The sequence below is a fragment of the Oculina patagonica genome, chromosome 8 (genome assembly GCF_052425735.1).
Source record: "Oculina patagonica isolate OP01 chromosome 8, crgOcupat, whole genome shotgun sequence".
In the NCBI taxonomy this organism is placed as follows: Eukaryota; Metazoa; Cnidaria; class Anthozoa; order Scleractinia; family Oculinidae; genus Oculina; species Oculina patagonica.
Genome location: NC_135765.1, coordinates 2,419,995 through 2,437,258, shown reverse-complemented (window position 1 = coordinate 2,437,258; position 17,264 = coordinate 2,419,995). Strand labels below are relative to the sequence as shown.

Genomic DNA, 17,264 nt, shown 5'->3' with positions numbered 1-17,264 from the left:
CTTTGACTGTTTTGTTTTAGTTGTTTTTTTTTTGGTGTGTGGTCTTGTGTGCTCTCGTGTGCGTCTGAGATTGATTGTTTTTTTTTTGGAAATCTATTAAAAATCAAATAGTGAACTTTAATTTGATTGAAAATATTTTTTTAAAGGAAACCCAGCGAAGGTATGGAGTAACCGTACCCTAACCGTTTCTATTCCAGGCTCAAAATAAAACTTCTCCTCGCTCATTTTTTACATATCTTGATTGATATGGATTGATATGGAAAGTAGACATTACATTTTAACGACAAAACATGACAAACAATAACAATAAAGCAGAAGAAACGAAAAACTTATCTGAAATGAGATATTTCCAATTTTGACCAATAGTCCAAGAGCTTCAGACTGCAACTTGATAAATCAAAGAGGTCTATGACCTACTCGTGAATGCGTTAGATATATTTGAATCGTTCCTTTGAACAGTATAGTATCGATGGAAAATATTCATTATAGTGATTAATAATATTAATCAACTTTATTTAAAGAGGGTGAACATATAACAGGTCGCTTAGGTATAAGAATTACTTTTTTCATCATTTTTTAATTGCTTAGTAAACCGATGGCTCAGTGGTACTGCTCTGCGTTCTGAAGCGTGTGACCCGGGATCGACTCTCATACCCTGTGGCTAAAATTCTTTTTTTCTTCTTATTTTTTTTTCACGGATATTATATACATATCTGTCTTGTATAGAGTTTCGTTACTCTTTTACTGATTATCCTTTAATAAATCGTGCCGTGATTTAACCTTCCCAGTCTTTTAATAACACATACATAAAGTCACTGGTCATCGTTTCCGAATGTTCGCGATTATTATATAAGAAAAGGCAATATTTCATCGTTTGGGAAACGATTTTTTCTCATTTACAGGGGTGAAGTATGGGAAGTAAATGATACCTTTGTAAAGCTGTATTTTTATCCACAGCCGAGGGAAACGAAATTTAGAGGTCTTTAGAAAGCGCCCGTGAGCATACCTAATTTGCATAATGTTAACAACGATGGAAGGAAGGACGGATGGCTCAACTTCCCCACTATACTCGTTCATTATGCATTCACGAGTAAAAATGGCCACACTAACTCGTAACATACGGTATATCTGTCAGTGTTCAACCTGGAGGAAAAAGGCGGAAACAGCATTAAATTAACGGCTTATTTCTGTGTATGGTTCTATTCTACTAATAAATACGCCATTGAAATACATGATTAAGGAATGTAATTCTTAAAATGACTGCACTTTCTTTCAAAATAACTGTGTTCAAGAAAGAATGAGGGAATATCACTAATTATTCTATTTTTCTTTGTCAACGTTTTCGAACAAGTTTAGTTCGGATTTACTGACCATTACATCATACGAATATAGTTTTCAGTATAAAGTTATTAGAAATAACAAAAGTTGACAGTTTTGACGAAGATGATGAACTGGATGCTATCCTTTTTAGTTGTACGGTCGAAATAAAAATTAATACCGATTGTCTTACTTTTTTTAAATTGTGTTTTCTGATGATATTTTGATTTTCAGCTTAACTCCAGTAAATACCCTTATGGTAATTACTTTCTTTACAAGACAGTCGAAAATGTATCAGATTTTGATAATTCTTGGACTGAAACCGAACCGTTCACGGGTAAATGACAGAAGAAATATCAAATCAATGATGTTAGTACTAACCTGGATTAAAATGTTTTCAATAGTGAACTGTCCTTGTGCGCCAAAGTCCAAGAGCTCCACACTGTAATCCAAAATGGCTCTACTGTACCTTGATTCAACATCTGTGTTAAATCTGGAGAAAATAATTAAAGCCGCAGCATCAATAAAACATTGTTTTAATAGCTATTTATTTTCTCTGGCTAATTTTCTTTCATTCATCAAATTGTCAGTCGTGTAAATTTCATAATTTTGCCAGGAAACCTTATTGTGACTTCATAAAGCAACATTTTTTTACTATCATTTACTGACAGACATGTTAGTTTTAAGAATTTGGACAGTTCGCTGGAACATCAAAATATAATTACCTTTTCCGTGTACATTTTTACTTATCAACCTCAAAACGGTGAAAACCTTGTTGCATATAACAGAATTTCAAAGAAACCGACATTCAAAGCACTTTTTTACTTAGCAACTTCAAAACGGTGGAAACCTTGCATATGACAGCTGAATTTCAAAGAAACCGACCTTCAAAGTGCCATCTTTAAAAATTCTATATTCTAGACAAATCAATGGTAAACAGTTTTCTTTTACCTGAAATTCGACGAAACAAGTTGAAGATGTTGTAGGGATTTGTAAGCAAATTTACCAGCGTGAACTCGGACAAAGGAATGCGCCGTGAAAGCACGCCTACTTCAGTCAATATCAGTACCTTGCTCGCTGTCAGAAGGTCTCGCTCAGCCTGCGAAAAAAATTGCTCAATTCAAATTATGGGAATGTCTGCCGTTATGTTAACAAATTCTCTTTCCAACGCAGAATTAGTGGAACCGACCTTTCACGGGTGAGATTTGTGCACGGCAGCACTCCAAGCCAACTGAACTACGAACGAAATAGTATCATGTGTAGTAGCAGTGTGAACATTCTAACCAACAGCCGTTCGTAAGAAATACCCTAACAAATGGATTGCTCACGAAGAAAAATCCTATCTCTGATTCAATGAGGATTTCAAAAACTAAACTAGTTGATTGAACGATTTCTTTATAGCGTCACCGATAAGCACGCAGAAAAATTTCACAGCAGAATGGTTAGTTGAACCCTTAAAGCGCTGAAAGCGCCAAATATATAAAGCTGAACCGAAAGCTAAACAAAACGAAAAGCTACAAAAGCTATAACAAACTAGACGAATAAACGACTCTTAAAAAGAAAATAAAAAGAGAAATCGTTGGCTTACCAGAAGCGGGAGCACATGGAAGAAGATGAAGGACTCAGCTTCACAGCGCACAACGGTGAACAACACCAAAATGATCGGCGTGTCCTTTGAGACTTCTTTATATACGCGATTAAAATTCATTGTGCTTTGTTCAATCAGAAAAAAATCGTTAAGACTTTGTACATTGAATAAGTGAGAATTCGACAAATGTCGCGAGAAAAGCAGGCACTTGAATTATTAATGAGGAATATATTTATTTTTTATTTTGGTAGAAGTTACAAAAGTGTGTTGCTGAATTGTAGTAGATCTTGGCGATGTTTTACACTAGAATTATATTGAACTATTTACAAAAAGATTTCAGAAACAGAAATGCCTTTTAATAACAACAGTAACAATATGGCGGCCACTGATCCCGAGGATAGACCTTGCATGTAACTTCTCTTAATCATTTCAATACAGAATCAAGGAAAAGGAAAGAAGGCTGGTTAGCGGTAATAAAAGAAATCTGCGCGCGAGTCTGCGTGCGCGCTTGCCTCGCGAAAAACTTTGAACGAATCTTATTGGCTGATTTTTGCGCGCGCATTTTTATGCTCTTGTTATGTCATAAAAGGAAATGTTCAACTGTGAAACACAACTTGGGAATGATTATCGCAAAGAGAGAATGTTTCCTGAAAATTTCTTGGAATCGCTTGGCATTCTTACAAAGAAAAGAGAAATGAGGAAACAGGCTTAAAAGGTATGTCGAATGGGTGTTTGTTTTAGACTGAACAAATTACTGCAAAGCGTTTAAGCAGGATATTGAATTGGTGGCTTCTTAGTTCTTTATCTACGTTCAAGAGGGTGGAGGTATAATAACTGAAAACATTAAATCCCAGCAATAAAGGAACATGCATCGAGAAGTAAAACATAGCACTAAGTTATGTGGAATTATTTTAGTCTTATTTAGTTTTTAACATTTTTAACATTCTATTGTAATTTTTAACATTCTACTTTAGTTTTTAATGGTTGGTGTGATATCTTTAGATTTTTATATAGAAGCTGAAGAAACATAACCCAGAAGCTAGGCCTGTGTCAAAACAAACTCAGTCGCAAAAATAATGTCAGGGGCGTTTTTCCTACACAAACCTATACTGGGAAAGATCAGCGACTCTAATAAGTATATAATTTTTTTTTTCACAAGCTATATACTGTATATAGAGGGGGAGGAAAACACGGCAAGCTGTCAAAACCACCCGCGCTAGCTCTACGCGTCAGATTTGCAAACCAACATCTCTCTTCTGCAGAGGCTCCTTCATGGAAGCGAAAAAACGAAGAATACAGTGTCCCGCTTTTCGCATGGGGGGAGGGACCAGCCTGCAAAATAGCTGCATAAATTGAGTATCAATGAGTATCAAGCACTGGTAAAGAAAGATTTAATACTTTGATTCCGTGTTTGATCTTACGATTCGAGTGATTCGCGCGTTCTCGCCAAGGTTTGTATATTTTTTCCAAAGAAATATCCCACAAAGGGCGAGGACGCAAGAGGGGGGGGGGGGCACGGACACCCCAGGATCCCCCCTTTCTTTGCACACATCTGGATCCACAAATAACGTAGAAGTAAAAGGTTCCGGCAGATAACTAAACAATGTTAAATCTGGGACAAATGGGTTTGTGACATTCAACCACAGGACCAAAAGAAATGTCTCTATCCATTTGACTCTCCTTTTTTAAACTTCAGATTTGTCGAAACCCTCCATATTTGGTGCAAAATTTTCCAGTTATCTGTAACCAACCGTTATATAACAAATATCAAAAACAATATAAAAAAATATCCACTCAACAGGTGTTAAGTAAGTGGTCTTTATTCAACAAGACTACAAATAACACCATGAAGGTGAATAGAATATGCAGATACAAATATATAAAATAATTTTTAATTTTAAATAATCACTCTGAATGTGTGTGAAAGAACGTTCTTATCTGAAAAAATATGCAGTATGAATATATAAAATAATTCTTAATTTTAAATATAAATATAGTACAATACTTTGAATGTGTGTGTAACAAAGTTCTTATCTGAAAAAATGCAGATATAAATATATAAATTATTCTAAATTTTTATTATAAAAAGTAAAACACTAAATGTATATGTAAGAATTTTCTTATCTGAAAAATATGCAGAAATAACTATATAAATAAGTCTTAATTTTAAATATAAATAAAATAAAACACTTTGAATGTGTATGTAAGAACGTTCTTATCTGAAAAATATGCAGAAATAAATATATAAATAATTCTTAATTTTAAATGTAAATAAAATACACCACCTCGAATGTGTGTGTAACAACGTTCTTATCTGAAAATTTTGACATAAACTTTTAAAATCTTTAAATTTTTAGAAACAGCTTTGGAAAGCATAAAATAAATATATATTCTGGAGTCACTCAATGGCTACTGTTGTGAACAGCACACAACAAGATCTGTGCTCCGTTTTGCAAAATGGTTATCCATATATATAATTTTCTACAAATTGAAAGGAAATAATGTTTAACCTCTCTTGGTGGCAATGCCACTGCAAATGTGCTAAATTAATTGCAATTAAAAACACTGAAAACTACATACAGCACTTGATGAATATTACCGAAAAAATTTAACTCCAATTATCATTTCACTAACCATGCCTACACATCTTTAGTTTCTTTTGCAGCATTAACTGTATTATTATTATGCAAATCCATTCTGAGGAGACATACATAATGAATCAAATGTTATAAAAGACTTTTAAGTGTACATACATTTTGGTGTACCGTTTCAATAAATATTCTGACAAGTCAAAAGTTGCAAAAAGTTTTAAGGATTAGGCACTGGGAATCCGCTAAGCAATGGAGAAACTGCAGTGTTATCACACTCTTCATAAACTGGTGGACTCAACAACCAGTATCCACTGTACATACATGTACAAAGCTCTGCAGTTTAGCTGCCATGTTCAAAAAACATGAAGTCCTGTAAATTATTAGGAATAGGAAAAAGGATCAATAAATATATAAATCAGAAATGTAGTTGTGGAATTGCATATTAGGGGGAGTGGTTATATTAATATGCCATGTATATCTTATTGTTACTTATTCTTGCGGGACTTACCCGGTAATTTTTGCGATAATTAAAGACCCCCCAAAAATTATTTTTAACGTTTTAGGTGTATTTTAAAATGCTTTTTAATATTTATTTTTTTAGCCAAATCACAAAAATAAAGTCCTTCAAAATATACCCATTCCTTTTTTTGTGAAATTAAGTTCCTGTGAAAATAAGTAACAATAAGGTATATTTACGTGTTTGCATGTCATTCCATAAAAAGTCTACAAAGCACTACTGAAATTGACTTTCCTTAATACTGCACACCCAGGGGGGGGGGGGTACTCCGGCTTGTAAATGATGGGGATGATCGAATGGAGGCAAAACTCAGGACCCAAAAAAATCCCTACGTCTTCCGACATTACCCAAAAGAATCCCTAGACCAAAAATAGCCCCCCAAAAAATCTCTTGTCAAATTACCCCTAAATTGCCAGGAGGGGCACTAATATAACACAAAGAAAATCATGAAAAATTGAATGCTCGTGTTTTTTTTATTCATCATACCATAAATATGCCAAGGCCGCGCCAAGGCACTTTAGTTCGTTTTTAACATCCAAAAAAATCCCCTATTTAAATAAAGTCACCCAAAAAAATACTTGTCAAATTTTTCAACCCAGAAAAACCCCGGAATTGAAAATTTCAAACCCAAAAAAATCCTTCGATCATCCCCGTCATTTACAAGCCGGAGTACCCCCCCTGGGACTGCACATTGCTTGTAAGCAGGATAATTAAGTTATTACTGTAAAGAAAAAAATGTATTTTGCAGGCTTTGACTGGGGCAACAGTTAGTCCAAGAGTTTTGTTACTGACAATACAAAAATTGTTGACTGTTGAGTATTAGGTTGTGTTACCAGATGAAAAAGCAAACACATGTTCATTGGGGAAGGAAAGGGAAGGAAGCACTTGCCCACACTCTCAGGCAAGTGTCTATCCTTTTAGAACAGTACAATAATCATCATTGTCATTTGTTTGGATGGAAAGTGCTCTCAAAAATTTTGTTTTTTTGCAACCTTTGCAAACATTTGCAACCAAGGCGTGGAACTCAATCCCTGAAACAATGCGGACGCTGACGACAGATTAGGCAATTAAGAAGGCAGTACATCAGCTGTCCTTCTTTGCATCACAAGTCTGCTAGCGTTAATTATAATTCTTTTTGTTGCCATTTTATTTTTTGGCATGTAAGCATATTTTTGCTTGGGGCCTAAACAGCCCCTTGAACCCGAGGGTAAATAAGTATATTCAATATGAGGTAAAACAAAATACTACATTCACACTTCGTCTTTACTTCACATCACTGAACAAAAAAATTATATATATACATATAAATATCAACTGTACTTACAATAAGGAAAACTGCTCCAATTAAAATGGCTTTGGACTTAATATCCAAGTCAAGAGGAACTATTTCGAGAGAAAAAAGAAAGAAAAAATAAAAACATAGTCATACTTCTTATGTAATATGCGCTTTATGTTTGACAACTATTCACCGAAGTGGAGGTGGCTAGTGGTGGATATTTACCAAGCCGCGAGGCGGCGAGGTTAATATCTGCCACTAGCCATCCACACTGAGGTTAATAGTTGTTTTAGTATAATATACTAAAACAGTGAGATAATATAGCCCGAAAGGATGATTTTTGTACTAGTTTATTCCTGTCAACGAGTACAGTTTTTGCATGCGAGTTGCTCGGAGGTGAACAGCAAAGGATATCTGGAGTTTTAGTAGCCAATCAGCGCGCGCTAAAAGCGCTATCCACTGTTTGAGTATATACTAATTCATAACATACCATTTGTTATGTTGCAGTTTACATACAGCTGTAAACATTTCAATCAAACAAAGGTTATCCTTACAAAGGACTCCAAAGCTTGCAGCATCAGTAAACACCTCTCGTGTGAATCCAGTCCATTGCTTCCAAATCATTCCAATTTCACTGCTTCCATCAACAGAAGACACCTGTTAGCAAGACAGAAACTAATACAATTTAGCTGTTGCTCAATCAAATTAAGGAAATGCAAGCATTTCAAGTACAGCTGAATCCTGATAACTCAAAGCCTCAATAACTCGAAAACTACTGGTATTTAACTTGAACTTTTTTTGCTTCCCCTTCAGATCACCTTTTTATTAGTTTTACCCTTGCTACAGTGGCGGATCCAGTTCTTCATTTAAGTGGGGGGCCCCACTCTCAAAAATAATTTTTCTCGGCCCTTCACCATTAGTTTGACCAAGGCCCCCTGCGGCCCTCCCACCACTGCTTGCTAACTCAAACCCCTGATAATTTGAACCTTCTTTTATTTCCCTTGAAGCTTCAAGTTATCAAAATTCAACTGTATTCCCCAAATCAACATTATCAGTAATCAGTCTGTTAAATACTAGAAACTCACAGGATATTTAATATCTGATCCACAGGTGCAAGGGCAGCAGGGTCCATTGATTATCATAATTGGCTGGCGCTGAGCATCTTGAACTTCCAGCTTTGCAGGAGTCCAAAGCGCCGGCCTATGGACACAACAGGTATTTATAAAACCAAATTGATTGCAAGGCTGGTACAACGGCAGGAGGGCAAGATTTATTGGCCAATATTTCAACTAGCAGAGCTAGTCTTCTTCAGGGCCAGTACTATAATATAAGGAAAATAACGGCTCTAAAATTTGAATTTGGATAATACAGTGTGGGTTAATGTTTAACTAATACAGTCTATATAAAGATATATGGTGACAAGATATATAATAGTAATAATAATAAAATTGAAAAAACCAAAAATAATGAAATTGTCAATGTTCATTTCTATGGTTAATACCATTAGGCGCAAGTGTTTGGCCTCTGTGTATCAGGTAGGCCTCTCTAGCCTTTCTGCGGGATGCATTATTTGTGCGTAAGCGTGTCTGGGATTGTTTGTGGCTTGTCTTTGTTCAGCGATATTGTACAGGTATTGTTATATACCGTAAATGATCTAATAAACGCCCACTCTCAAATAAACACCTTGTATCTAATAAACGTTTCCCCTGAGGTATAGTTTGTATTAGATATGTTCTGCGATAATGTACAGGTATTGTTATATACCGTAAATGATCTAATAAACGCCCACTCTCAAATAAACACCTTGTATCTAATAAACGTTTCCCCTGAGGTATAGTTTGTATTAGATGTCCCTCTCTAATAAATGCCCCATTTCTAATAGAGGCCCCCTCTAGGGATTGCCTCAAAAACCAAGGTAACACTCCATAGAGGAAAATCATGTAATTTATTTAGTTTCTTGTTTGATTCGAACATCAAAGAGGCCAACGATACCAACATGATTGACCCCGATGTCGATGAAAATATCGATATCGAACTATGAACGAAATCTCCAAGCTTTGCATTAGCACAGAATAGATTAGACTCCTACTCACAAACTCTGTTTTCTGTCTTACTCTGCGCCGGCAAACTTCGTGTCTTATTTGTTTTGTAGGTGTTGTTTCAGTTAATGTAAAATAAACGCCTCTCTCTATTACGCCTCGTCTCATATCTATTTAACGCCCCCTGTAGGACCCCTAAAATTTAAGACGCCCCGGGCATTTATTAGATCATTTACGGTAGCTAGAAAATTTCCTCTAACAGTGCAGGCTCTTATTGGCTAATTCAAGGTCACATGACATCTAACAATTAAAACTGTTTCTTGCCAAAAGTCTCTGAGCAGGCAACATTGCAAAATCTATGACACCAGAGAGTAACATTGCAATGTTGCCTGCGAATCTTGAGGTTTCCTGATTTCCTGAGGGATCAGTTATTATAAGTGTTTTGTTATATAGCATGACAAAGACTTAGAAAAAATAATGGTGCCCAACCGGTATCTGGGAGGCCATGGGTTCGATTCCCGTCGGGGACTCAGATTTTTTCTTTGTCCCACGCTCGTGTCATGTTGAATAATTTCTTCACTATTTATCACCGAGCTTGAAATTTACCACCTTTATTATTTACTACACATTTGATGATTTCGACATTGCTGTTCCTAGCAGTATGCAGGACGCGTGTCATATATCAACCTAGTAAATGGCCCAGCTCACAATGAGTCTCTCGTAGCTCAGTTGGTAAGAGTGCCCAACCGGTATCTGGGAGGCCATGGGTTCGATTCCTGTCGGGGACTCAGATTTTTTCTTTTTTTTTTCTTTGTCCCACGCTCGTGTCATGTTGAATAATTTCTTCACTATTATCACCGAGCTTGAAATTTACCACCATTATTTACTACACAAATAATGGTGCTTGTCGGTGAACATTCATTCATTTTTTGTTCAAATATGCAGTACATGGTTTATCAATCCCCTCTTCCTCAATGCAATATTTCATTGTAATCGAGTGAAGAAACTGGGAGAGATGCCTTTTAAGCCCTGCCAGGGTCATTCTGTTGTGTTCTTGCCATCCTCCACCTTGATGTGTAAATGGATACCTGCAATTCAAATGCTAGGTTGGGGGTAACCCTTCTATGGACCACAATCCCATCCAGGAGAAGTAGAAACACTCGTTGTTGCTGCATGCCGGTGACTGAAGCATAAGATTGATATAGGCTCGATGGGCCATTTGCGCTTGAATGCCAAAATTATTTACCTAATATATTAAATTTTGTTAATCGTAGCTACCGTTACCAATTATTGTTAATGACAGTGTGTCACTTTTATAAACAACTTACTTTTGCTGAACATAACCAATGACCATCCCCGGTGGAGACTGTATTTCAATTTCCTGAAGCCAGCAAGGCAACCAGCAACACTTACACCGGAGGGGTCGGGAAAGGTGTATCACTTCTTTTTGCATGTTGTCAGTGATTTTCATTTCGAATGGACGACCAGGACCACAGAATTGTCGAGTACAACAGTCAGTGTCTGAAAAATAACTGTTTTATTGCCCTTGTGTATTTAATAACTTTAGCACAATGCTGTCAAGCACAATGGCTTGACAGCATTTATAAATATTAATAGAAAGGATTTTAAAATAACTGTGTACTTCAACCCAAGGGGGAGGGGGGGTACTCAGGTCTCCATAGTAGCACCCCGTTTTATAAAGAATTTGCATTAAAAAATATACCCGTTCTAGGGAGAGGTTAATTTTTTAACACCCCGTTTTGGCTGCTGATAATTTGAATCTTTCATGCGTTTGAAATATCATACCCGTTCTAGGAATTGTCTCTCAAATGGATACCCCGTTCTAGATCGGGAGCCCAACATCACGACCCGTTGGGCGGAACATACCCCGATAGGTACTTTGGGGGAGTACCCCCCCCCCCGGACTTCAACCAACGTCTATTTCATGACTGATGAGTAACCTAGTGGGCAAAAAATTTACTGTCAGTATTGCCTGAAACTTACTGAAATTCATTAATTCATCAACAATTATTTATTTATTTATTAAACCCTTGATAAATAACTAGCATACCTTCTTGAGCAAAGTAGACTTGTTGATTCATTGCATTACATAGCTTGTACTTGTTGTTTCTCTCACATCCAGTAAGAACTAAAGAAAAACAACTAAATCAAAATAGACCTGTCCATGAATTTACATTTTCTATTCCATCGATATTCCAAGCCAAATGATGCACACCTTATATCCTCCCCTTAGCTTATGCCTTTTGTGGGCCTGCCTGCCAATATATATGTATATTGATTTCATATTTCGGTAACTGATTCAACATTAAGAAGGGAAAGGGGTATATAATATTTGTTTGGTTTCAGGAAGTTTGTTGTAAGTGTTATCATCTGTTAATAGCCCAATTTCGATATATTTAAATTAAGCTTATTATAAAACAATAGACATCACTACAAGGCTCTGGGGAATAAACCCCACAAACTCGTGTTTCAGTTTGTTTGTCTGAGTCTTGTCTGAGTAGTGACTATAGAGTTTGTGTGGTTTATTACCCGGAGCCTTGTACGGAGGTTTATAGTTTTAGGCTGAATTTTAGATTGAAATTGAGCTACCAGTATTTAATGTGAGTTTAAACATTCTCAGTGGAAAGATGTTTTGGTCAAATGCACAGCAGAGACTGGAGAATACTGCATCTAAATTAAAATGAGCACTCCATTTAAAACAATACAGTAGTTACATATGTAGCAATAGCAAAGTGAGCAAGTGACGTCATGACGACTCAGACAAACAAACCAAAATGGCGAACGATTTTCCTAAAAAAATCTAAAACAGCTGGTGTTCCTAAAACAAAAAACTAAAACTTCCCTTTGATTCCTTCTATTTCTCTCAGAACACACTGATGTTTTCTGAGCCTCTTGGGGGTTATATTTATTTGCATTCTATTCTTTGACCTCATGCACTATGCTATTTATTTGATGTATGATATATGTCACGTGACAAAAGTTTTGCAGCAAAGTTGTGCCATTCATTCATTCATTCATTCATTCATTCATTCATTCATTCATTCATTCATTCATTCATTCATTCATTCATTCATTCATTCATCCATTCATTTATTCATTCATTACTTTATTTATTTACATGTGTATAGGCTTTACCTTCTGCAAGTTGAACCTGCTGTTGAATCAGGATTTGATCAACTGCAACTAAATATTCCAGTCCTGGTGGACAGCCAATTGGAGCCTGAGGTGCTGGCATCCAGTTTGTTTGTCCAGCAACTCCTTCAGAGGTACACAAAATCTTCGTTAAGCTTATTTAACGAATGTTTTAGCTCTGTAAAGACTTAAATCTTAACTTAAGATGTTTACACAACAGCTAATAGTTGCTAGTTTTTACGGGTCACCAAAGTTCAAGCAACTCAAAATCACCGTAGTTGCATACGATTGTTCTTCTTGAAAGAAAGTTTTGTAATTCAACAAATTTAATCTTACCCTACAAACTATAAGCTTATTTATGTAAGTGATGGAAGTAATAAAGTTGAAGTTGAAAGCTTTCAATCTGAATATAAATTTTGACAGATGTCAGATGTCGATGATGACAGTGAGGCTCTTCAAAGCGACAGCTGAAATGAAATACTGTTTGGCAAAGTTTAGGAGAAGGACCTCAGCTCACCTGGTTGTTGTTGGACGACAGCAGTTTGTTGTGGTTTGTCCATTGTCTTCCTGTAGGAAAGCGAACCGCCAAGTCGGAGGAAAAAGTAGCTGGGAGCGACGCTGCCAGCAAGCACCAGTTGATGGCGACCAGCCTTCTCCCGCCCTGATGGCGACATCCGGCGGCATCCCTTTTTTTTGAGCCCGCGGTTTTCGGCTTTGACCAGTGGCTAGTGGGTTGGTTTCCGGAAGTATAGTGAGACTGAGAGAGTAGCAGGGGATTGTAGCAAGGCGCCTTGTCACTTTGTCGACCTGTGCTTTCGCCTTTATTCGAATTGTTTGTTGTAAGCAATTTACTTATCGGCGCGCTTACTTTTCGCCTCTCCCCATTTCCCAGCAGTACGAAAAATAAAAAAAGGCCTCTGCGGAGGAGAGAGCCGTAATGGCGTGACAGTCACAGAGTACTCTTGAGACCTCTCTTGAGTGCTCTCTTATTGGATAAGAAAAATCGGATGACAAAAATTGGAAACTTTAGAAGCTACAAAAATTTTGGTTTGCCCACTCAGAATCCAGCATTAATTATGGATCGAATTTGAAACAGATCAAGCATAAAGTCTGCGCTTTAGGCAGCTAGACTTAATAATTTTTTTTTTCAGTCAGTAGTTTGAAACTAATAGTTTCAATTACTTGACCCAGAAGTTTCAAAGCTACAGTTGGTTGACCCTAGCTGAATTCGAAACCGTCGTTTCAGTGTCGTTTCTTGCAAAATGACTCCCGTCTTTTAGCCAGTTTAATTAAGCCGTTGACTGAAAACAACTAAAAGCATATCTGGTAGTTTGGAAGTATATCCTTACCGACTGTCTAACTGCATGAAAATGGAATTCGCTGGAAAATGTATCATTTTGATCGTATGTCTTGTGCCCGTACATAAAGCAGTATGCAGTCATTTCGAGGAGGAACATTCACATACAAGCCAGTCAACCCAAACGATCCTGCAAACACGACGGTAAGTTACTTTGCAAAATGCAAACGTCTTTGAATCATGCACTGTTAACTTTTAACATTCAGCAATATCACATAAGTTCGCATTCATAAAATGGCCCGGTTTTTTATTCGTTTTAGTGATTACTTCCCGGGGGTGGGTACTAAAAAACGTTTTATACGGGGAGGCTCCGCCCCGAGCTCTTACCCCTTACCCTTTTATATACCATTTTGACAAAAATTAAACCCCTTTCATATACCTTTTACTGAAAAAGGGTACCCCTTTCATATACCTAAAAGGCATGGCATAGACTTAGAACACGACATTTTCTTGTCATTTTCATGTAGCGCTTGATAATTATACCTAATCGTACCTTTTTGGTACGCTTCGGCGGCATATCAGGCGAGTTTGGTCGAGCCATGGTTCGTATTTTGGCGAGACGCAGTCGAGCCAAAATACCCATGGCGAGACCAAACGAGCCTGATATGCAGCCGAGGCGTACCAAAAAGGTACGATTAGGTATTTACCGTACCCAAATTCAGCCAAAACTCCGGTTATATTTATCGCTCTGTTGAAGCCATGCTTGCAAGGTACTTACTGCAAATTGTGTTGTCTAGGTCTTCAATACTTTTACCAAGTTCTTCTTCTGCCTTTTTTTTCACTCGTTTGTTTAGAGTTTCATTCTCTAAATTTTCAAAATCAAAATTAAGCGAAAAATTTGGAAATTCCGACTCCACTTTTCAGTCTGAATGTCTCAGTACTCATCGGCAAACATCGCGCATTTGGCGAGCGCGCTCAAGTTTAATTTTGGCGGGAAAGTTTTTCTCTTTTAACGACCGCTAAACACCGCTTAATTTAAATTACGAAGTTCTCTTTTATTGGTAAACCTCTTTTAAATTCGTACAGTAACACTACTTTACTTCAAAGTGACCGTGATATGGTGGCATATCAGGTCAGTGACTTGATATCGTAGGATATCAGGACAGTAGATCGCGCTTCTGATTGGCTACTTGCGAATTTGGGTACGGTAAATTAAAATAATATAGCTGTTCCGATACCTCGGCCGATACTAACTTGGCTCCGATATGGCAGTCTAACCTCAAACCGTCGATATGCTTAACAATTTAACAGCGAGATAAAAACAGAAAGAACTTACATGGGCTCGTCTATGATAGCTTCTCGAACTGATTTAAAATTATAGATTGTTCGTTGTTCTTGTGGAAATCCTAAGCTAATAATATTGTCCAATAGTAGAATATTGTGACAGATAACTATCTTTAAAAGCGTAAAGGGCGCGAATTACATATGAGCGGAAAGCATGCAATCAAAAAAATTGACACGCGACAGCTAGCGTGACAGTACAAACGATAAATGTTCTCACGCGATATTTTCACGCGATAGCGTGACAGAACAATAGCCATAAACTGCATCTGTTCGAAATATTTTTATAATAGGCCCTCTCAAAACCCTAAATGACAGATTTCCCTACTCTTCCGTAAACCTACGCGTAACGCAAACGCTGTTATTTTTAATAATCGTCCAATTTCACAATATTTCCTCACACAGAATGCAGAATTTTAACTTGTTTTATTTTACCAGTGCATGGCGGAGAAAAGCCGTTGTCTTAGAATCATATGGTTGCGTTCCTTTTAACCAATCTAAATGCGGATTTTGCGATCGTAAATTATACTTCCCGTTACATTAATGGTCAACCAATCTTATTAGATTGCAATCCAAACAATCCACCTCCGAACGTGGACCGTTCAGATATCTTTAGATTGGTGACTGAAGCTGGTTTCAGATTTTAGTTCCATTTGCAGCATATGAGCGAACTTGGTCCGAAATATATTAATGGTCAGTCAGCTATAGCTAGGCCCTTTCTCGTTGTATTTGGCTCGATCTTTTTTTTAGCTAGATTTTCTTTCCAGCAAATATAACACGTAGATTAATTCATACATGAATTAACTAGATCCGAAAATGGGTTGGTTATAAAAGGAACGTTACCTATACTTGTTTCGTCGTAAGATTCATGATTTGGTTCAAGGACGAAAAAACTCAGAGACTTTAATTTTAAACTAGTACTCTGCTTTACGAAGTCGCCTGTACCACCAAAAGCTTGAATTAAGTGTTTTGTACTTTTTTGCGAATGTTTCATTTCTTTCAGTCGTTTGTCTTATTATCGATTATTGGTGATGTTATTGCGACAGATCGTTGTAAAACTGACACAAAAACAGAATCCTTAAAAAACAACAATTTTTTTCTTTAATAGTTCAGATTATTTCTTGTTTTCTTTCAAGATTCTCGATTGGACTCCATCTCAGACCCCCCAGAGAGCACATCACTTGTTGATGACTTACTACAGCCAGTGTACGCTTTCTTGGTTTGGTTTATATTAGTATCCTGAGACTCTATAAATACCGACGGTTTGATTGACAGACATTGCAGGCCTCCTTGTAGAAGTTTACAGCGTATTTTTATTTTATGTTATTCTTATTTTATTGATTTTTTTTATTATTTATCTGAAAAAATCGCACGACTTTGCAATTAATACCAGTTTTCGCTTGTCAGTGCAAACATGCCAGCGTGTTTGAGTACATTAGAGCGGGAGAAAAAAATTCGAGGAGGCTTAATTATTTCAGTTTTTACCACGACACTTTTCAAAGTGCTTTGAGTCCAACTTTCGTGAATAACACCCTATTCGATGGTTAAACATATGATACGCGCGGATATTTTACGAGTTGCGTATTATTTTTCCGGACCCCTGAGGTCCTACGAGGAAAATACGAGCAATGAGCAAAATAACGTCCCCGCGTATTATAAATAAGGGATTTATTGTTCCACTATTATTTCAAGCCTAAAGGACGCAAACAAGTCAAGGTTCGGATCGTTTAGCCCGGCCATGTTTTTGCTCCGCTTTCCGTCCGTATTTTTGCCCTAATAATAAATGTCAGGAAAGAGGAAGGCGCCTTGCTCTCCTTCGACTACCCAGGGAAGATAGAAGCCTCAGTAGAATAAAATAAATTCTATGATGCGTGACACTTTAGAAACAAAAAAAATGGTTAAAGATGGAAGCATCTCTACTAGCAGGTACTACTGTATTCTTTCTTCCGAGAAATAGCGGAAATGGATTAATTGTTAAGACAGCAAAAGGATCTTTTAGACCCCTCAGTGACACTTGTTGTCACAAGTGATTACTGAAGAAAAGAATACAACTGTCAGTCTGAAAACTACCTCAAATATTCAGAAAGTGCTAGCACTGGATATTTATAGTGTATTTAGAACATTTGCAGTTTAGTTCGCATAACT

The 17,264-nt window shown here is 36.9% G+C and overlaps 1 protein-coding gene across 1 annotated transcript; it reads right to left on the bottom strand.

The window, feature by feature from the left end:
* Positions 1-5,658: 5,658 nt before the first annotated feature.
* LOC144663212 (phospholipid scramblase 1-like) lies at positions 5,659-13,121 on the bottom strand. Its single transcript, XM_078524127.1, has 8 exons — positions 12,999-13,121; positions 12,485-12,607; positions 11,400-11,477; positions 10,657-10,849; positions 8,375-8,489; positions 7,844-7,946; positions 7,338-7,396; positions 5,659-5,866 (listed from the first exon to the last, which is right to left on the bottom strand). The coding sequence occupies exons 1-8, from the start codon at positions 13,039-13,041 to the stop codon at positions 5,837-5,839; spliced, it is 744 nt and encodes a 247-aa protein (XP_078380253.1). The 5' UTR covers positions 13,042-13,121; the 3' UTR covers positions 5,659-5,836.
* Positions 13,122-17,264: the final 4,143 nt, after the last annotated feature.